This window comes from Strigops habroptila, chromosome 10, assembly GCF_004027225.2.
Source record: "Strigops habroptila isolate Jane chromosome 10, bStrHab1.2.pri, whole genome shotgun sequence".
NCBI classification, from domain to species: Eukaryota; Metazoa; Chordata; class Aves; order Psittaciformes; family Psittacidae; genus Strigops; species Strigops habroptila.
In genome coordinates, this window is record NC_046359.1 from 175,711 (window position 1) to 193,501 (window position 17,791).

At 38.9% G+C, this 17,791-nt stretch overlaps 2 protein-coding genes across 9 annotated transcripts in view; both read left to right on the forward strand.

The window, feature by feature from the left end:
• The first annotated feature begins 1,221 nt into the window (after positions 1-1,221).
• Positions 1,222-2,787, forward strand: GJE1 (gap junction protein epsilon 1). The gene is given in 5 exon segments (XM_030499920.1): positions 1,222-1,365; positions 2,055-2,076; positions 2,079-2,221; positions 2,475-2,552; positions 2,554-2,787. Coding segments are annotated over 5 exon segments (621 nt in total).
• A 4,542-nt stretch (positions 2,788-7,329) lies between these two features.
• VTA1 (vesicle trafficking 1) overlaps positions 7,330-17,791 on the forward strand; it is a 46,804-nt gene continuing 36,342 nt past the window's right edge. For 3 of the 8 annotated variants that reach the window (XM_030499180.2, XM_030499183.2, XM_030499182.2), the window contains exon 1: positions 7,330-7,541. In XM_030499180.2, the coding sequence (XP_030355040.1) occupies positions 7,433-7,541 (109 nt within the window). In that variant the 5' untranslated portion in view covers positions 7,330-7,432. Of the gene's footprint in view, positions 7,546-13,886; positions 13,892-14,807; positions 14,902-16,216; positions 16,265-17,791 lie in introns of those variants that run through there. The other 5 variants (XM_030499184.1, XM_030499185.1, XM_030499181.1 and 2 more) reach the window with 5 other exon arrangements.

The window sequence follows — 17,791 nt, forward strand, 5'->3', positions numbered from 1 at the left end:
TTTAGTAATTTCATAGTATTGTGGGAGCATTAAAAATTGCTTTTGGATGATACTTAAACTCCATATGTATTTTCACCAGAATGAAAATAATTCTTTGTAATCACAATTATTGCATTTTCGTGAAGGTTAGTCACACATCCTGAGAACTACAGCATTTTATTGCAGAACACATATGACTGAGATATTATTGCTTTTAGTTCATTCAATATATACAAACCTCAGCATTTTCTCTACACAGTGGAGAAACTGCATTTAAAAAAGTTTAGAAACCCAGCCTCAGGGCTACTAATACAGCACCTTTTGCAGTACTGCAGGAAATAAGTATACATTTAATTAACTACCTGAAAAGGGAGCTGTAGTAAATAACAGACACTTACTGAAGCGCTTTTCACCTTCTTTGCAATCTGGCTGCTTCAGCAGATGCAGGATCCCCTTAGATGTAAAGTTGCCCTTACAAAGGGTGTTCCAATGTCTAACAACAGTTATCCTAACCATGCCAGTAACACAATCACTGTGGTACCTTTTAGAGCCACAGCAGCTAAATCAACACATAAAATGAAACCTGATTCCCACCTCTTCCCTCCTTCTGCCCATATTTCCATGCCTATGAGCATACACCACAGAGGGAGCAATATTTCTTGTTACGCCAGCTTGAAGTCATGCTGCAGTTACAAAGGAGAGTCTCTCAGAAGTTTAGAGGCAAAAGAGTAAATGCCCCTCTTCGGATTTGGTGGCTGGATTTCACTTTCCTGTGCATCCTTCTTCAGAACACTGAATAAGCTACTATCCACCAGTGACTGAACAGAGCCACCTCTTCCCTTCCTCTGGTTTCCCATCTCCATCCTTCCTCTCTCCACTTTCTCGTGAAACTCCCACTAGGTTCCAACCAACGTGTTGAGGCACAACCTCCCTGCAGGTGTTTACCAGCAGGAGCATGTGGCACATGCATGAGCTTGCATGTATAGCTCTTCTTTCAATTGTGCATATGGAGTATTCTGGCAAGTTATTAATAGCAATCATTGCCATTAAGTTATTTGTAGCAATATCAGAGTGGTTAATATGATTTAATTCTATTGCTGTTATTTCTTTGAATTCAGAATCTTGGACTTACAGCTTTCAAGTTCGGTCGTATCCTTACTTTTTATGTGATTTAATTTAAATAAGTTATTAAACTTTAGATGGTGTAAATTGAACCTGTCAGCAGCCCAGGAAGCTGCCACTATGCCCTGGTTGGTGGAGTCCCAGCTTCCCAGGACCAGGACCAGGACCAGGAGAGACAGCAGAGAACCAGGCTGGGGTGATGGTCGGTACAGTGGGTACCCCAAAGTGGGTGTTAGGCAGGTGCAAGGCAGTGTAAGGCAGCGGGTAAGGGGCAAGGGAGAACCCGGCAGTGGCATGGCGGTGGCGGCCAGCACTGATGGAGGTGCTGGCCAGTGATTACCGTTCAGCACTGGCAGGCCTCACTTCTGCTGTGCCTGCTGCCTGCCCCAGGGCCCGGGGACATGACTTCAAGCACACGCGGAGCTTCCTGGAGGGGTTTGTGAGTAGGCTGATGCCTTCTTGCAATGTCTCTGGGAGGGATACAAGGTCCACTGAAAGAAAGAAAGAGCACCCTTCCTGAGTGCTAGAAATGCCTCTTTAGGGAAGTCAAAATTTAATTTGCAAGAATAAGTATCACTAGATTTGATAATGGCACTGCCATTGCCTGACAATAAATAAATCAATAAATGAACACAACTGCAAAAGAAATGGACTTTCGGTCAAGGCATCCAGCTCAGTCTGGTGCACTCTGCAACAGCAGAATACAGAAGCAATGAAACAAATTAACTGATAAGTGCCAGACAAATGAATATTTATCTAAAATTAGCAGCAATGATAAAGTGTTCTAAGCCACTATTTTGTTAGAAAATTACTGCAGCCTCATAGGCAAACTCTCTCCTTTTAAAACAAGTAGAATAAAATAAATGTTTTGGATAATGAAAGAGAGCAAGTAGGCCTCCAACAATAACACTGTTCAGTTTTGGTTTCATGTTGAATAATCCTGTGATTTGTAGCTCAGGCCACCAACGGTAATTGGCTTTTCTTTGGCTCAGTTTATATGTTTTTCCTCGGCATTTGGGGCTTTGCTGTTCATGGAAATGAGGCCTTGCATTTCAGCTGTGACCCAAACAAGAGAGAGGTTAATATTTTCTGTTACTAGTTCAAGCCTATAACTCCCCAGGTAATAATTTTTTTTTTTTTTTTCCCCCTTAATTGTAGAAATCCAATGTCAAGAAAATAAACTGCGAAAATTAAACATAACTGTTCCATTAAAAAGTAGTAACTGACTAGGTTAATTATCATTTAGCTTTTTCATTAATATTTTTCGTTTAACAACCTTTCATCTGTGACTAAATAGGGAACTGTGCTCTCTACCCTTCATAGCAACAATCCTCAAGTTTCAGAAAACAACTGAACTTTTCGAATCAAAACAGGAAGATATCCACCAAAAGTCATTCTACATTGGTTTTTATATCTGCTCTGCTTTCTCAAGAATTATCGTTGAAGCTGTCTATGGCTTTTTGGTTTCAAATTCAGCTCTTTGGTTTCAAAGTGAATGCAATCTACATGTATGATGTGGGAGCACTTGAAAAAAAGTTTAACATTACTTGGTATGTAGGGCCAAAGCACTTTGAAAAGACCGTTTTTCTTATTGCAATGTACACATTTACTATGATTACAGTGGTTTTTGTTGCCAAAATTTTTGAGATCTCATGTAAAAGGCTAGGTTTCTTACGAACTCAGTGATGTCAATCACTCCCAGTCATTTACCAACTTGTTCACCTGCAGTTTTATAACAATGATTTCAAGCTATAACAAAAAGCATCTCCTGTCCTCTATGCAGTGTTGCAGAAGAGAACCACAGTCATTATTACTGCCTGTCATCTGACACTTACCCTCATCTAAAAACTACCACATTATGTAAATAATGTTTTTTCCCATGTCAAACCAGAGGCAAAAAGATGAGAGTAACACGTTTTCATGACCTGCTACATATAATAGTTTGCCCCCAGAGGAGTGTCTATATGTGAAGAGGACGTATTTATGAACGTATTTCTAGTCTCAGCTTTTCCAAACACATGTAATTGTAGCTAATCAGGTTATTGACCTTCCAGGAAAAACTATTCCCAATTTCTCACATGTTCTTATGGCTTGAGAACTAAGCAGTAATAGTGGATAAACTGGATAAAATAGTGGATAAACTCTGGGTACCAGAAAGCATCCAAACATTTTCCCAAGCAGTGCCACTGCTGCAACCTGCACCTCAGATCCCAGGGCAGAGACTCCTGCTTAGGCTGTGGTGACAATATATCCATCGACACCAGCTTACTCTGTGCCAGTCCAGCTAGTGTCACCTCCTACCTGTGAATCTCCTTTTAAAAGTGAAAGACTAGCATGGTATTCTTTGTGCTGACTGGAATGCCTTACCCTCCTTATGTTTTAGCTTCTGATACAGAAGACTTCTCCCATTTTTGTACGACGACATCTTGAAGGAGTAAATGGGCTTTATGACTTAGTTTTGCATGAGAGGCTTAAAAGCATCAAAAGAAAATCTCAGAGAAAAGCTTTTTCTGGGTCCAGTCAAGCCTTGACTTCAGTAAGTTTTTCTTGTGTGCGACTGCAGAATTAGGCCCACAGAAATTTTTGCTCTGTGTGCCACATCTAACCTCCTATTGCTCTGACTAAAGTTGGTAGAACAGCAGTTAAAAATAAGTCTGCATACTAGAGTTATTCCATGCAATAAGCATATCTGAATAGGTTAGGTCTTGAACTTTATATAGGTATCAGATGTTTTTGTGTGCAAAAGGACTAGCAGACATATTAAACTTAGAAGTGATTTCACTCCTTGTGCTGAAGTAAGGTAATGGAAAAAAAAGATGTATTTCAGAAGTGGAAAGAAAGGAGGAGGTAGTTTCCTGTATAAAATATGTACAAATAGCAATCCTAACAACTACCTATTTTCCATTTCCAAATACCCTCAATTTCTAGGAAAAAAATAAATTGGATAATTCTTCCCCTTGCTTTTTCATAATTTTCTGTGGTGTTGTGGTTTAAATGTTTCATATGGCTACTAAACTGAACAACTTCTGTTCTGAATCTTGGTTGAAACAGGAGATTCAGGCTCATCACTATTTAACAGTGACCGAGGAACCAGCAACGTAAAAAGCAATTGTCCACATCTTTGAGCACAGTTTGAGGCCTGTAACACTGAAGGGAAGAAGATATTCTTCCCTTCAGAAGAGAACAGAAGCTTCTTGAATTAAGTTTAACTTACGTGAAGAAACATTCAGCATAAAAGCAGAAGAAGTTGAGATCCTGGTGACAGTGTTTGGGTCCTTTCAGGAATATATGTAAAATTCTGGAAAAAAATTACTACAAAATCTTTCAGCACTACTGTTAGTTAAGCAGTCCCAAACAAGGCTGGGTTACAAGAGCCTTGCAATCCTTGTAAACCCACAAAAGTAGTCCTCATTATACAAATGGAATTGCATGATTTAGGTGTCTTGGATTTGATTGATTGTGGGCTATCTAATTCAAAGTGCATCACAACTAGATGTGTGATTTTTTTAACAGAACAAAATTATAAGAACAAAATTATAAATTTCAATGCATTCACTATACTAAAGCATTAATGTTGTGTTAATTTTCCCCTATGGAAACAAATTAGATGTTGTTTTAAATGCATGTCAAGTCAACACTATCAAATTTGTGCAATACTAAACTAGTTATGCAATATGTGCAAGCATTACAAATGGAATAAGAATCACCGTTAACTTCTTGTTTGCATAATATGCTGTGTTCTTTGGTCAATACATGTTTAATTCTTTGTTCTACACATCAGTATCCATCTGGAATTATTCTTTGCAATTTAAACTTGTAATCTCAGCTAAAAAATATTTTTATTTATAAATAAATTACAAAATATACAGAACTACTAGAAAGAAGAAATTACTTCCATTTGCTAGGTACAGTTATGACCAACTGTACTCAAATCGCACTTAATCAGATGTTTGTAAAATAATAAAATAACATCATCGCAACCTTGTCAGTATTTTCCCTGGTACTTAATATTTCCATTGCTCGTTGTACTTGTTCTGTAGATTCCAAAACACTTTGGAAAGGTCAGAGAAGTCCAGAACCCTCAGCCCCTCAGGGGACTTCCCTGTCAGCATCAAGAGCCTTGAAGAGCCATGACTGGCATGGGACTACCTGGGAGGCTATAGGAGCTGGATTACCCACCACCATGCCCTTTCCCTTGGTGGTCAAAATCTGGAATATATTAAAACATGAGGCACATTTTTCTTCCAAATGAGGTATAATGGAGATTTTTTCCCCTGAATTTCCTGTGAAATTAAAACTATCAAATTCCTCAGTTTCAGTTTTCCATTTAAAACCAGAATGTGCATTATTGCCTTTTGTGTGCAAAGGCTTTTCTGTGACTGATTCCATCATTAGTTTCTGGAACACGCTAATGGAAATATTATGTCCACATAAAGAAACCATTTCCCCATAGGTGTCAACACTTCTCCTTCCTGTATTTGCCATTTGTTTTCCTGGCGCTCACAGTATTCTCAAGCATCTCTGAACTTTCTTCCCCCAGTCTCCCAAACTTCCACCACTTTTATCCTCATTTACTATCAGCTTCCTTCCACCCTTACTCCCTCTGAGATTTATAACACGCTTGCATGCATTTCTCAGTATTGCACTGATTTTAGCTCAAATGCTTAGAAAATCTTTGGGAATGATCCTGAAGGCTTCTTTTTACTATTATGAAAGGAATTATACAATACACGTGGGGATTCTTTGATTTAATTCTATTTCTTTGCACAGTGAACACAAAGTCCTGTCTCCCACAACACAGTAGGAAGTCTTTTTGTTGCTTACATCAGGGCCACATTATAAGCGCTTCTCTGATTTCTTCATTGTTTTCCACCATACTCCAGCCACCTCATTTTCGCAGACAGCACTCAAAGCAATTCCCAGCTCATGCATTTGTAATCAGTTTTGTCTCTAGCCAGATACCATGCCCATTTCAGCTCCCACTTAACAAAGAAGTAATTGTTCCCTCCACCGTCTTCAATGAAACAAGCTAAATACACCCAGTAAGTGACGCAACTGCCTTTGCATCGAATATATAGTTGCTCTAGGACAGCCAACTTCTAGTATACCACTACAACATCCCAGTCCTATAACCACTTCTTGTTGTGTTCCTTTCTTGGCTTTCTTTCTTCCGTTCAGCCACCACTTCCCTCCCTCATTCTCTTTTCAGCACTCTCCCATGATAACAATGAGACAATGCGGCACCTCTTCTACCCAGCGCATCCCTCAAACACACATCTTTCTTTATGCTCTGGAGTATTAATGTTCCCTTGCAGACAGTCATTTTGAGACCAGGAAGAAGTTTGGCAACAACACCATTTAAAAGATATTAAAAAACCATTTAGCTATGTTGTCAGAATGAGAAAAAAGACAGCTACTAAAATAATTTATATTGCAATTTTTGAGATCCATTCGAAAACATTTTGCTTCAACAGTTCCCATTTCGTCTGCTATTCTTATTCTCTCCCAGCAAAAAAACAGAAACCCCTGGAGGTTCCTCCAAGAAAAAGTTATCTGGGAAGTGGTGACCCTGCGAGATGTGCTTTCCAGGGCTGGGCGCCTTTCCGGCAGCTGCCGGGACGCAGCCCAGCCCAGCGAGACGCTGTTAGCCATGCCATGGTAGCATAAGGCTTCTCCAGTGAGCAGCTGCCAGAAAACGGGCAGAAGCCCAGGAGCAGAGCCGCGGAATAGCGCCGAGGGCCTCCTGGACCAGTGGTAGGTCATGGGGCAGCCCAAAGGGAAGGTTTTTCAACATGAAACGGGATCTTACTTGCAAATCTACCTCCGTGGGTAAGGCCTGAACGGATCTTTCGGCTGACACGTTAAAAGGAGAGAAAAGGGCTGGGGAGGGCATCATGCTCGGCCCTGGAGAGCCGGGCCAGGCTGCTATTCCCCCGCTGGGAAGCCGCGGCCTCCTCGAGGTCTCCAGGCCCCTACGCGCGGCGGGAGACCTCGGGACTCGTTTCAAACACAGTGGGACGCGTTTCCAACACGAAGGAGCAGCGGGCGAGGCAGCAGGTCCCCGCGGACAGACCGACGGGCGGGCGGGCGGACAGACGAGCCCGCCTACCCGCCACCGCCCGGCTGCCGTGGCCCACCGCCCGCGACCTCCCAAGCAACAGGGGGCGCTCTTGCCGGCCGCACCGCCACAGGCGGCAGCCCTCTCGCCCAGCGCACGCGCCCAGTCGTCCCGTGGCGGAAGCGGAAGCGGCCGGTGCCAGCCCCGGTGGCGAGAGCCGTTGCCGGCCGTCTGTGCGTCCGTTGTTGCCGCTGCACGTCGGCAGCCCGCGTGATGGCGGCCACGGCGCTTCCCCCGCTGCCGCCGCAGTTCAAGAGCATCCAGCACCATCTGCGAACCGCGCAGGAGCTGGACAAGCGCGAGCCGGTGGTGGCGTACTACTGTGAGTGAGGCGGCCGCAGCCCCGCCCCGCCGCCCCGAGCTGAACTGGGCCCGACCCGCAGCGTCCGGGCCTGACGCCGCTCCTCGCGTCTGGGTGCAGTCCTGCGCCACCCTCACCCCCCCCCTCCCCCCCCGGTCCCATTCCGTCCGCCCCTCCGGCTCGCTGGGTTCCGCGGAGAGCCCGTAGGATGTACGGAGAAGAGGGTCGGGGGGGGAAGCCCCACCTCCCGGGCCGGGGCGTTCACCGTCTGCCGCTTCAGCCGCGAGCCCCAACTCTCCTTTCATGTACTCTGCTCTATTTTTACAGAGTTAAGCCTCTTAGCAGTCGTTGTGGCTATGCCAGCAGCCTAAGTACATAGTTGTAGGCACAAGTTCTCTGTCTCTCTTAGGATAATCTTAAGATCAGAATTCTCCTGAAAAGACCTCCTTTCTGTCCAGTGTCTCAGTAAGCAGTTTGGGTTTGAGAGTCTTTAATTCTTTTAATAGTGCTTATTTTATTTTCTCTGAGGCTTTGTCACTTCTTCAGTGAGTTCTCTTGAGAGGGAGAGCAGGTGGGGTTTTTTTTTTTGTTGTTCAAGGAAGTGAACACAGCAGAATCTTACAGTAACTCCTCAAAGTCAGTATGTAGATTTTTCAAGCTAATTTATGGCTTATAAGCTAATGGTTGTCAGCGTGGTTTTGTAAGCCTTTGTAAAATGCTTTTCCCAGCAAATTAAGAAATGCAGGTGTGTTTTTAGTAGTCTTAAATTCCTGTCACAGTTAATCACAACACTCAGAAAAATCATCAGACTAGCGGATCACCAGAAATGTTTGTTATTTTCTCTTTATTGAGATGTAAGGAGATCATTTCGCGGGCTTACTTGGCAATAGATTGTCTTCAAAAAGAGTTAAATAAAAAGTAGAGGTAGAAGTGGTAGTTTAATTTGTAAGGCAATCTTAACTTTAGAAGGATGGACTCATGGAATTCAGGCTTCAGAAAACTCTGAAAAAAACCTGTCAGCTCAGTATCAGAAGGGTAATTTTAATTTTGATGCGTTAGGCAGGAATACTGTCCTGATGTAGCAAAGTGCCACCAGAGAAGCGAGACAGACACACACTAGAACACTGGATGTTCTCAATAGTACTCTTTTTTTACAGGAAAAACACGGGACAGATCATACTTTGTGTGACAGGAGCACCAGCTAGGTCAGGTTGCACTGGGGGTTCTTGTTTTTCTTTATTTCTTTGGGGTTTTTTTAATCAGATGTAACACCCTGTCTGGCTACACAATACTAGCATTTAGTGTAGGCAACAAAATACAAGTCTATTTTAATTTTAAAACAGAAATGTTTTTGTGGCTGATCTCTGTTTTTCTTAATGGCTTTTCCATTCTGAAACTTAATGTTAGTCTTAGTGTACAGGAAAAAAAACAACTGTGTTGAATAATTGTCATTTTTTGTAAAGTCCTGTGCATGGTCTGTCGTAAGGAGCCTGAAAATTTGCATCTTTTTTTTTTTTTTAGTTTGAGTACTTCAGCACATCGTTCTTTACTGAATTTAGTGAAGACTATGTTCTAGAGATCTTTCTCAGTGCATTATTACATAAAGTAAAAAGCAGACACCCCTCTTTTTCGAGGCAGGTCTTGCTTGGATCCTTTGTTCTTTTAAATGCACAAAGAAGAATACTTTTCAGACAATGTTTTGGAAGCAAGAGATTTTATGTGGAGTTAAAACAGCGTTTCTCATTAGATATTTTGCTGAAAAAAAGTGAATATCTCCTCGCTGAGCCTTTGAAACTTTTCAGAGGAGCTCTATACATTTGCTCTAATGTGTGGAAGAAGTAGTGTGAGGAAAGCTTGGTGTGTGCAGGAACATGTGGTGTTTGTTCTCTGCTGGGGCTCCTCCACCAGCCTCCATGTCCTGGGACCAGCAGGGGTGGTGTGGCACAGAAGCCAGCTGAGGGGGACCCTGCGATGAAAAGTCATGTGATAGGACAGTGCTGCATGTTCCATCACAAGGCTGTTTGCACAGAAAAGAGGAAAGTGTTTATAGCTATGGAATATTGCCAGAAGTGGTCCGTTCCTAAAAAAAAAATAAAAAAGCCTTGGCTGTAATATTAATGTTTCCATGGCACAGTAGTTTCAGTGTGGATATATGTTTGCTAAGTTTTGATTTATGTGCATTTTAGTTCAATTTCACCTGTATATTTCTAATAATAAGAGCTGTGACACAAACTAATTTGCAGCAAGTGAACTCTGGTAAGTGTTCACTAACTAAGTGAACACTACTTTCTATAGCTTAGCAACACAATTCTTAGGAGGAGCTACTTAATGGTCATATTAATATTTTTGTCTCTCCTCAGCATCCATTTGTGCTAGAGGTGTGCTCTCAAAGCTGGGAATTTGAATGGCAGTTACACATTTTATTTGCGTACACCATTTTAAATCTTTTTCCTCTTACGTTTTTTTGGGTGTAGTTCATTTGAAGCATTAAACTAGCATAAACCAGCACTGCCACCTATAGAAGATACCATAGTCCTTGTCTGTCCTCTAATTTCCAACCTTAATGTGCTTCAGATGCAAGCATTGATCTAATTGTATGATGAAAACCAACAGTAAGCTAATCTTCAACCAGGTGAATTCATTACCGCTTAAATAGCTGTGCCCCCACACAGACAAAGACAAGGAACGAGACACAGTGGCCTGGGGCAAAGATAGGACTCCTGCTTTTTTGATATTGCTGGCATATGTTGATTTAAAGAAACTGTAATTTGATGAACATTAATCTCTGTTTTACACAATATGGATAGCTACAGCAGGGATGATTTGTATTTTTCAACTGCCACATAATTTTCCAGATGAAAAATAAAATGTTGAAGAACAACAGTGGTGCTCTTGTGCACCATAACACATCACAGATGCTTTTAGTTGTGGTGCTTGCTAGAAATACTGGAAAAATTAAAAAATGGTTTTATTTCAGGTAGCTCTGTGTATTCCTTACAAAGGCTTTATGCTGAACTCCATTTTTAGGTTTCAAATTCAAAGCAGCATACGTTCAGTAGCTTTATATGTTGTTTGCACTACGTGCTGTTAGTAGATGGACATAATTGATTGAAGCAATAAAATATATATTTGCTTCCTAACAGTAAGTACTGTAAATTTACTTGGTTGTAAAATTTGTTCTACTTAGAATACAGACTGTAGAGAACTAAAGAAACAAAGTTTATTTTTTTTAAGTTGTACAAGACATGATCTCACAAAATAATTCTCCTTTTAAAGAGATTAGGTACTTTATGGTTAATGTAAGTGTTCAGCACTGTGGTAATCTACCACCTTCTTTTAAAATGCTTACGTCCCCATATGATTCTTTTTTTTCACTTTTCATGTTATTTAGTTGGTCATTGTCATTAAGTATATAAGCATTTCAGGTTCAGTGAAGGTCAGGTCATTCAATAGATACAAGGGAATACCAATAAAGGTTGCTACGTTGATGGCCTAGCAAAATGAAAATAAGTGATTCATGGTCAATAAAATAACTTTCTTATGTTTAAAAGCTTACATGAGTCTAACTGTTTGACTATTTTGAGATGTTATTCTGCAAACACAAGGAGGCAGGCTTTGATAAAAAAAATGTCTGGCCTGTGTAATAACTAAAGAAATTGTATCTCTAACTGTGTCATAGGCAGTTTGACTCAGAAGTTATTTTTTCAAAAAATTGCAGGATTTGAGAGGTCATTCTGTCTTCCAGAAACTTCTGGTTTAGTGTTTAAAGCAAGATTTTCCTTAATAGCTGCTGCTTCAGCCTTTCAGTAGTGTTGTTAAACTCTTTTCAAAGATGATTAGTTTATTCTGTACTTAGTGGCCATTGATGTTCTACTTCAGAAGTATTGCAAGAATGCCAGAGTTGCCAGAAAGGCATTCATGTTCAGTGATACATAACATCCTAACATAGAACAGTGTTTGGATATTCAGTGAATGCAACGTGAAAAATTCTGATTCTAGTAACTTCTGAAAAGCAGTGCTGTGATGGTTTTTGCTTCATATTCTGCTAAACATCAGAAAATGTTCACATGAGAACAGTAGACTTGATCTGTTTAAAAAAAGTGTGGAAAATCTACAATTCTCAAATTCTTGACAAAGAAAATGACCAGAGAAATCCTTCTGAAGAATCTTACTGTTGTGTTGACACTTCTGGTTTTGTGGGATTAAGCAGGAAAGAAAAGCAAAAGACAATTTTTTTTTCCCCACAACTAGCTGACATCCTCTTGAATCAGAAGTCATTCAGCTTTTGGAAAAACCCATCTGTTAAATGTGACTGGCTTTTTACTTTCAAGTTTAGTCAGACATCTATGAAATAAGATGCATATGCTTCTCACTGCATACCAATTGTAAGACTTTTTTTATTTTTTTAATTTATTAGTTTAAAAAAGAGATGAAACATAATGTTCATGGCCTGACTCAGAACTGGCGGGGGAAAACATTACTGTGTAGTTTTACAACTGCAATACTGTTAATTTTGTATTGATCCTTCCTCAAAGCAGAGGACTAATAACAAATATTTTTATTGAGCTTTCAATTTATTGAACTTTTTATCGTACCTTGTTACATTTTTGAATGAGTAATTTAGAAGTTGTATGCAATTCAGAAGTATTGATGGAAATAACAGTAACTGATGTTTGCTGTATTTCACTGCAGAGATTCTGCACATATTTATTGACTTCGTTTAACTGAGACGTTGTAGAATTGAAATGCATAAAATAATGTTCTTATTTCTTATCTAATAAGATCAGATTCCTGAGCTTTCCAGTTTAAATTTTTTTTTTTACTAGTTTTGTATTCATTTCTAGATACATGTTTTCCATATTCTCATATTGCTGGTGGCAGAAAGAAGTTCCATGCGCTACTAGTACTACAAATGATTTAAAGCCTATTATTAGAGATTACATGCTGAAGAATAGATTTAATCTGTTCTTTACTCAGGATAAGTTAATTGAAATGGTTAAATATTTAAGAAGTAGACATCCATTTCATAGTGTACTGTAAGACCTGTTTAGATTGTGGTATAAGTATAAACTAAAAATGTTTCTCAATTTCCTTTTCTTCCCCCCGTGCTTTCTGTTTTTTTCTGTCTTCAATCTTAGCTTGTTTGCTCTGATTTGTGTCAAAGATTTCTAAGTAGGAAAACTGGTTTGCCTGCGGAGACAGAAAAACAGTGAGGGGTGATTGGAATAACAGTGGTAAATATATAAACCCCACAGGCCTCAAAGCAAACTGTGGGTAGAAGCAAAATTAAAAATTATGTTAACTTTTGTGTAGTATTTTTGGCACTTGCTTTGATTACATAGGTAATATGTAAAAACAATCTACAGAGGGAGGAATGAGAACATAAAATAGAACAAGTGTACTTCAGAGATTGAAACTTGATTTCTGAGATATGTATATTTGTATAAATATAATTTCTGAGGTATGTATAAAACTCCTAAAGTTCAATTGTACACTGTTAATACACTAATATGCATTTTTCCACCATAGAATTCACTTTTTTTTTTGGTGGATCTTTATTCAACTTCTGGAAGTAGAATTCAGAACTGTCCTTTTCCTGCCTCAGGTTTGCTGTTGTTTCTAAAGAAGGGATGCATCAATATCAGCATTCTAATTTGCAGAAGCACAGAATTGTTGAACTTGAAGGGAACTTGGTACATCACCTGATCCCATCCCCTGCTTGAAGCACAATCGCTAGTGCAGGTTGGTCAGGACTGTGTCCAGGCAGTTTTTTAATATCCCCAAGGATGGAGACTCCATAGCTGCTCCAACCTGTTCCGGTGTGTGATTATCCTCACAGTAGATTTTTCTTACGTTTAAATACAATTTCCTGTATTTAATTTTGTGCCCATCACCTCTTGCCCAGTCACTGGGCAACACTGAGAAGGGTCTGGCTTTGATTTTGCTCCCCCCTGCCACCCTCCCCACATCAGGTATTTATTTACATTGATAAGACGCTCTGAGCCTTTTCAAGACTAAACAGTCCCAGTTCTCTGCCTCTCCTGATATGACAGATGTTCCTAGCCCTTCATCAGCTTTGCGGCCCTTCCCCTGTCTCTCATAGTGGGTGCCCAGAACTGGAGCCGCTACTCCATGTGTCACACCAATGCTGAGTAGAAGGGAAAGATCACCTCCCTGTGTCACACCAATGCTGAGTAGAAGGGAAAGATCACCTCCCTGTGTCACACCAATGCTGAGTAGAAGGGAAAGATCACCTCCCTCAACCTGCTGGCAGTGATTCTGCTAATCCAGCCATGGATGCTGTTATCAGTTAAGGTCAGGAGTGCACTTGGGAAACTGATCTCATGGTTATGCCCATCTAGAGTGCTTTGGTTCACCTCACAGAGGAGTTTAAGAGCATGAAATAGCTTTCTTACAGTTTAAACTGGAGAGTATTCCACAGGCGTACTTCAGATTTGTACTCTTATCACTACAAGCTATTTTATCCACAGGACTTGACCATAACCAATCCAGAGTAGCTTCCTTCTCCTCCCTTTGCCTTCTTGAGATCTCAATTATTATAGAATCATACAGCTAAGGTAGTATTTTTTCTGGTTCAATTAGAAATATTTCATTTTCTTTCTTAGATTATAGACACAAACTTTGAAAACTTTAGTTTAAATAAATTTAAACTAAATAAATTTAGTTTAAATATTGTGCAAAAGCATGGAAACCTGTGAATTCCACATACAGATCTCTTAATCAAATTTTACAAGGCCAAAACCCACACTGAAAAATGGCTGCATAGAATATGGCATCATTTCCTAGGATTCATATAGATACTATTAGATTACTTGTTTTGCCATCTAACCTTAATAATTACCAATCTTCTTTGTAATTGGAAATTCTGTTTCACCGATTTAGTTTGTTTGCAAGTTGCTATTCTTCAAATAACAGCAAATGCTAATGTAATACTATAATTTTCAATCCTTTTAAGTAAGAGACATTTTACTTGAGATAGTTTTGACTTGACAAGTTTGTCTAGCATGTAAGGTAACCTTGAAATATATTGTTATCCATCCGTTTTCCTCTGTAGGATTTAGAATAATAGATAATAATTTCAGGTGAAGAGGGGGTCATGATATTACCTTTTTTTTTGTTGTTGTTGTTGTTATGAGTTTCTTAATTAAATTTGTATGTAGTCTTCTCCCCTCAACCCCTCAATTTTGCCTCAGACTTTTTTTTTCCTTCAATTTTTCTGTAAACTAATGTTACTTGAAAATAAATATTTAAAAGTAATTTGTTTTCTCTGGAATGTTTCAGATTTTGAATTGATGCTGCCAGCTTAATACTTACCTTGCCTTTTGCCAGTTTTCCTTCATCATCATGTTATGAAGAGGAGGTATAAAGCCCTTCAAAGTTTGTTTGTCAGTGCTGTTAAATCTATTTTTTAAAGACTTTGAATTCAGACAATTTGGATTTAGCCATGTAGAAATAACATATATTTATGATCTGCATGCAGAAATTACATGAAGTGTGATACATTAATGTTCACGAAAGCAAGAATATTTCATTTTTATATGAAAATGTTTGCAGTAGTTGAGTACAATCCAGTTTAATGTTTTCTTGTCCCTTGCTTCCCACATTTGTATTGTCTTCCTGTGCCAAGCAGTTAACAAACATTTTTCTGTCAGTGGTTTGACAAAGGGAAGAGGAAGGTGTAGAATATGAATGAGTAATAAATTATGGCGTGAAAAAGCTTTCATTTCTTAATCAGAATCAAAACATGGCTGAGGTTTGTGGCAATGGTTTTGTTACTGTTTAATGTAATCTGTTACTATCAATGTCAAAAATCTTCCAGTTGCTAATTTTTTTTCTCTATACTAGAGAATTAAATATGTGTGGGGAAAAAGAACTGTAATCTTTTGATCCTGTTAGACAAGGAAAAAGAAAAATTGATAGTAGGACAGAATTTAGAAGATAGAATCAGGCTATTGTGCATGCTTGCTGGCTGAAACTTTTGTTCTCCAGTATTTTTACTTGGCACAAAGTTAGTTTAAAATGGGAGTGAGGGGAGTTTCAGTTGTTATCCAAACATAAATCTGGAATAACTTACTGTGTATTAGGAATGAATGCCTGGCACATACTAAAGACAAAATTCTCACTCTGAAATTGTGCTGTGTATTAGCAAAGGAAAAATAACACGGTATTACGTGACAAATAAAAGCAGAAAGGTTTCTGTAAAGCTCACTGTATAATTCCATCCAGCACACCCACACTTAGTGTTTGCTGAAGAGAGATTAAGGGTAACAAATGAAGACGTAAATTTTGTAGTTGTCTTGGCAAAACATTTTTCTGAGAATGATTACTTGTCAAGTCTTTATGAATTTGAAGATAAATGTCCTGCCTGCAAACTGAGAGCAAACCCTCTTGTAGTTAATAATTGGCAAAACAGTTCTGTCTTTGTGCATAAAAGATTACAAGTGACTTTAGCTCTACTTAATGATATTAATTAATATTTATACATTAGCTCTTGCAGCCTCCTTTACCTCCTTAGTGCTTTACTTTGTGCATATACTTCTGTTGTGAGCCACAAAAATGTTTTGCTACTTGACTTGGATAAAGGGGGCAAAATACACAATTTGTATCTGTTAGGAAACCAAGAGTGCATAGAACAAGCTGAAAAAGAAACAGTAAATTCATTTACTTGTTTCCAGGTAGTCCAGATCTTCATCACAAATAGTGAAAACAGATGGGAATTACAGGTTCCTTATTTCCAAGGTTGTCTACGTTCTTCTAGTACTTCATTTAGGCTTTAAAAACTTGTAAATGTTTGCAGCTACAGTGTATAGTTTTATTTGTCTTTTTATATCAGAATTTTCAGCAGCTTGGCTTTTCACAGAGGATATTTTTTATTAGAAGTTACCAGGCAAATTGGTCCTGTAAGTCTAGTTGTTCACAGTATATTACTGTGGTCATTACGGACATGCACTTCAAACATTTTTCAGTGTATAGAAAGAATTTCAGAGGAGAAAACTCTGAAATAATTTTGATGTAAAATGGCATCTCAAGTACGATATTTTTAAAAGGTGAAATAACGCAATTGTAATACACAACACTAAGAGGATTTCTTTCTGTGGTGTCCATACCATTCAGGAGATTAACTCCTAGTTATTAGAAATTGAACCACTTGCATTAAAGCAGTTTTTGTGGCTTAGCAAGCACAGTAATAATACGTTCCACTGCTTTTGCAATATTACGGAAACCAGAACAGTTGTATTTGAAGGAATGAAAATAATTACTCTGTTTTCTTTCAGATATGGGGGAGGGGGGAAACTGAAGTCATGTTATATTCAGCTTTCTCAGCAAAAATGTTGGTTGGAGGTGGCAAACTTTTAGCCTCTTGCTTATGAGTTCTTTGCTGCTGAGATTGCCTGTCAACATAAACACGGAGAACAGTTCTTTCACCATTAGTTGCCAGTTTAAAATTTCACTGGTGATACTAACATGGGAAAACTATGTTTTGCTCAATGCTACTGAAAATTCAGTAATGAAGTGAGTATTCCCATTTGCTGCAGGTTAGACAGGAAAAGGATATAATAGATTTTCTTCATTGGATCAAAGCATATCTTTCAGTTACTTACAGTAAGGATACATGATAGTAATATTTGTGGGATAAACTACACACAAAGACAAAAGATGCGTAAGAGACTTCTGGCGCCTTAATTAGCAAAGGTATTAGTACAAAAACCAACACAAGCCAACATGATTTTACAGATAGCTTTCATGTAGAACACTTGGGACATTTCAGAATCAAAAAGAAGGATGACAAAAGATGCAGTCATGGAAAAACTTGTGTTTGGAAATAAATGAAGATTCTTTGTGTTAGGAATAAGATGTAATAACAATGCACAAAATTGCAAAGAGTAGAACTAGTTAGACACTTCTTCCTGTTGTCTGTAATAAGGCCACTTACTTACTTTCAGATTCACTCGTATTTCTATTCATACAGGTAATTTCAAAAGCAAAATTTCAAAACATTAAAAGAATATTATTTTTATTTCAGTAGTGTCTGTAGAGGCAAATACCAAATTATTTCTGTCTCTTTCTATTCTATTTCTGCCAGATAAACCCCTAGTTATTTCAGATCAACTATTTCACTTGCTGTCTACTTGATAAGTTTAATGGTTGTTGATAGAGGATTTCAACCCCCAAGCACCATTTTCGTCTACAGCAGCACTGAGGAAATAAGTTTGCTTAAACGTACATAACATTGTTTATCACTGGTGAGT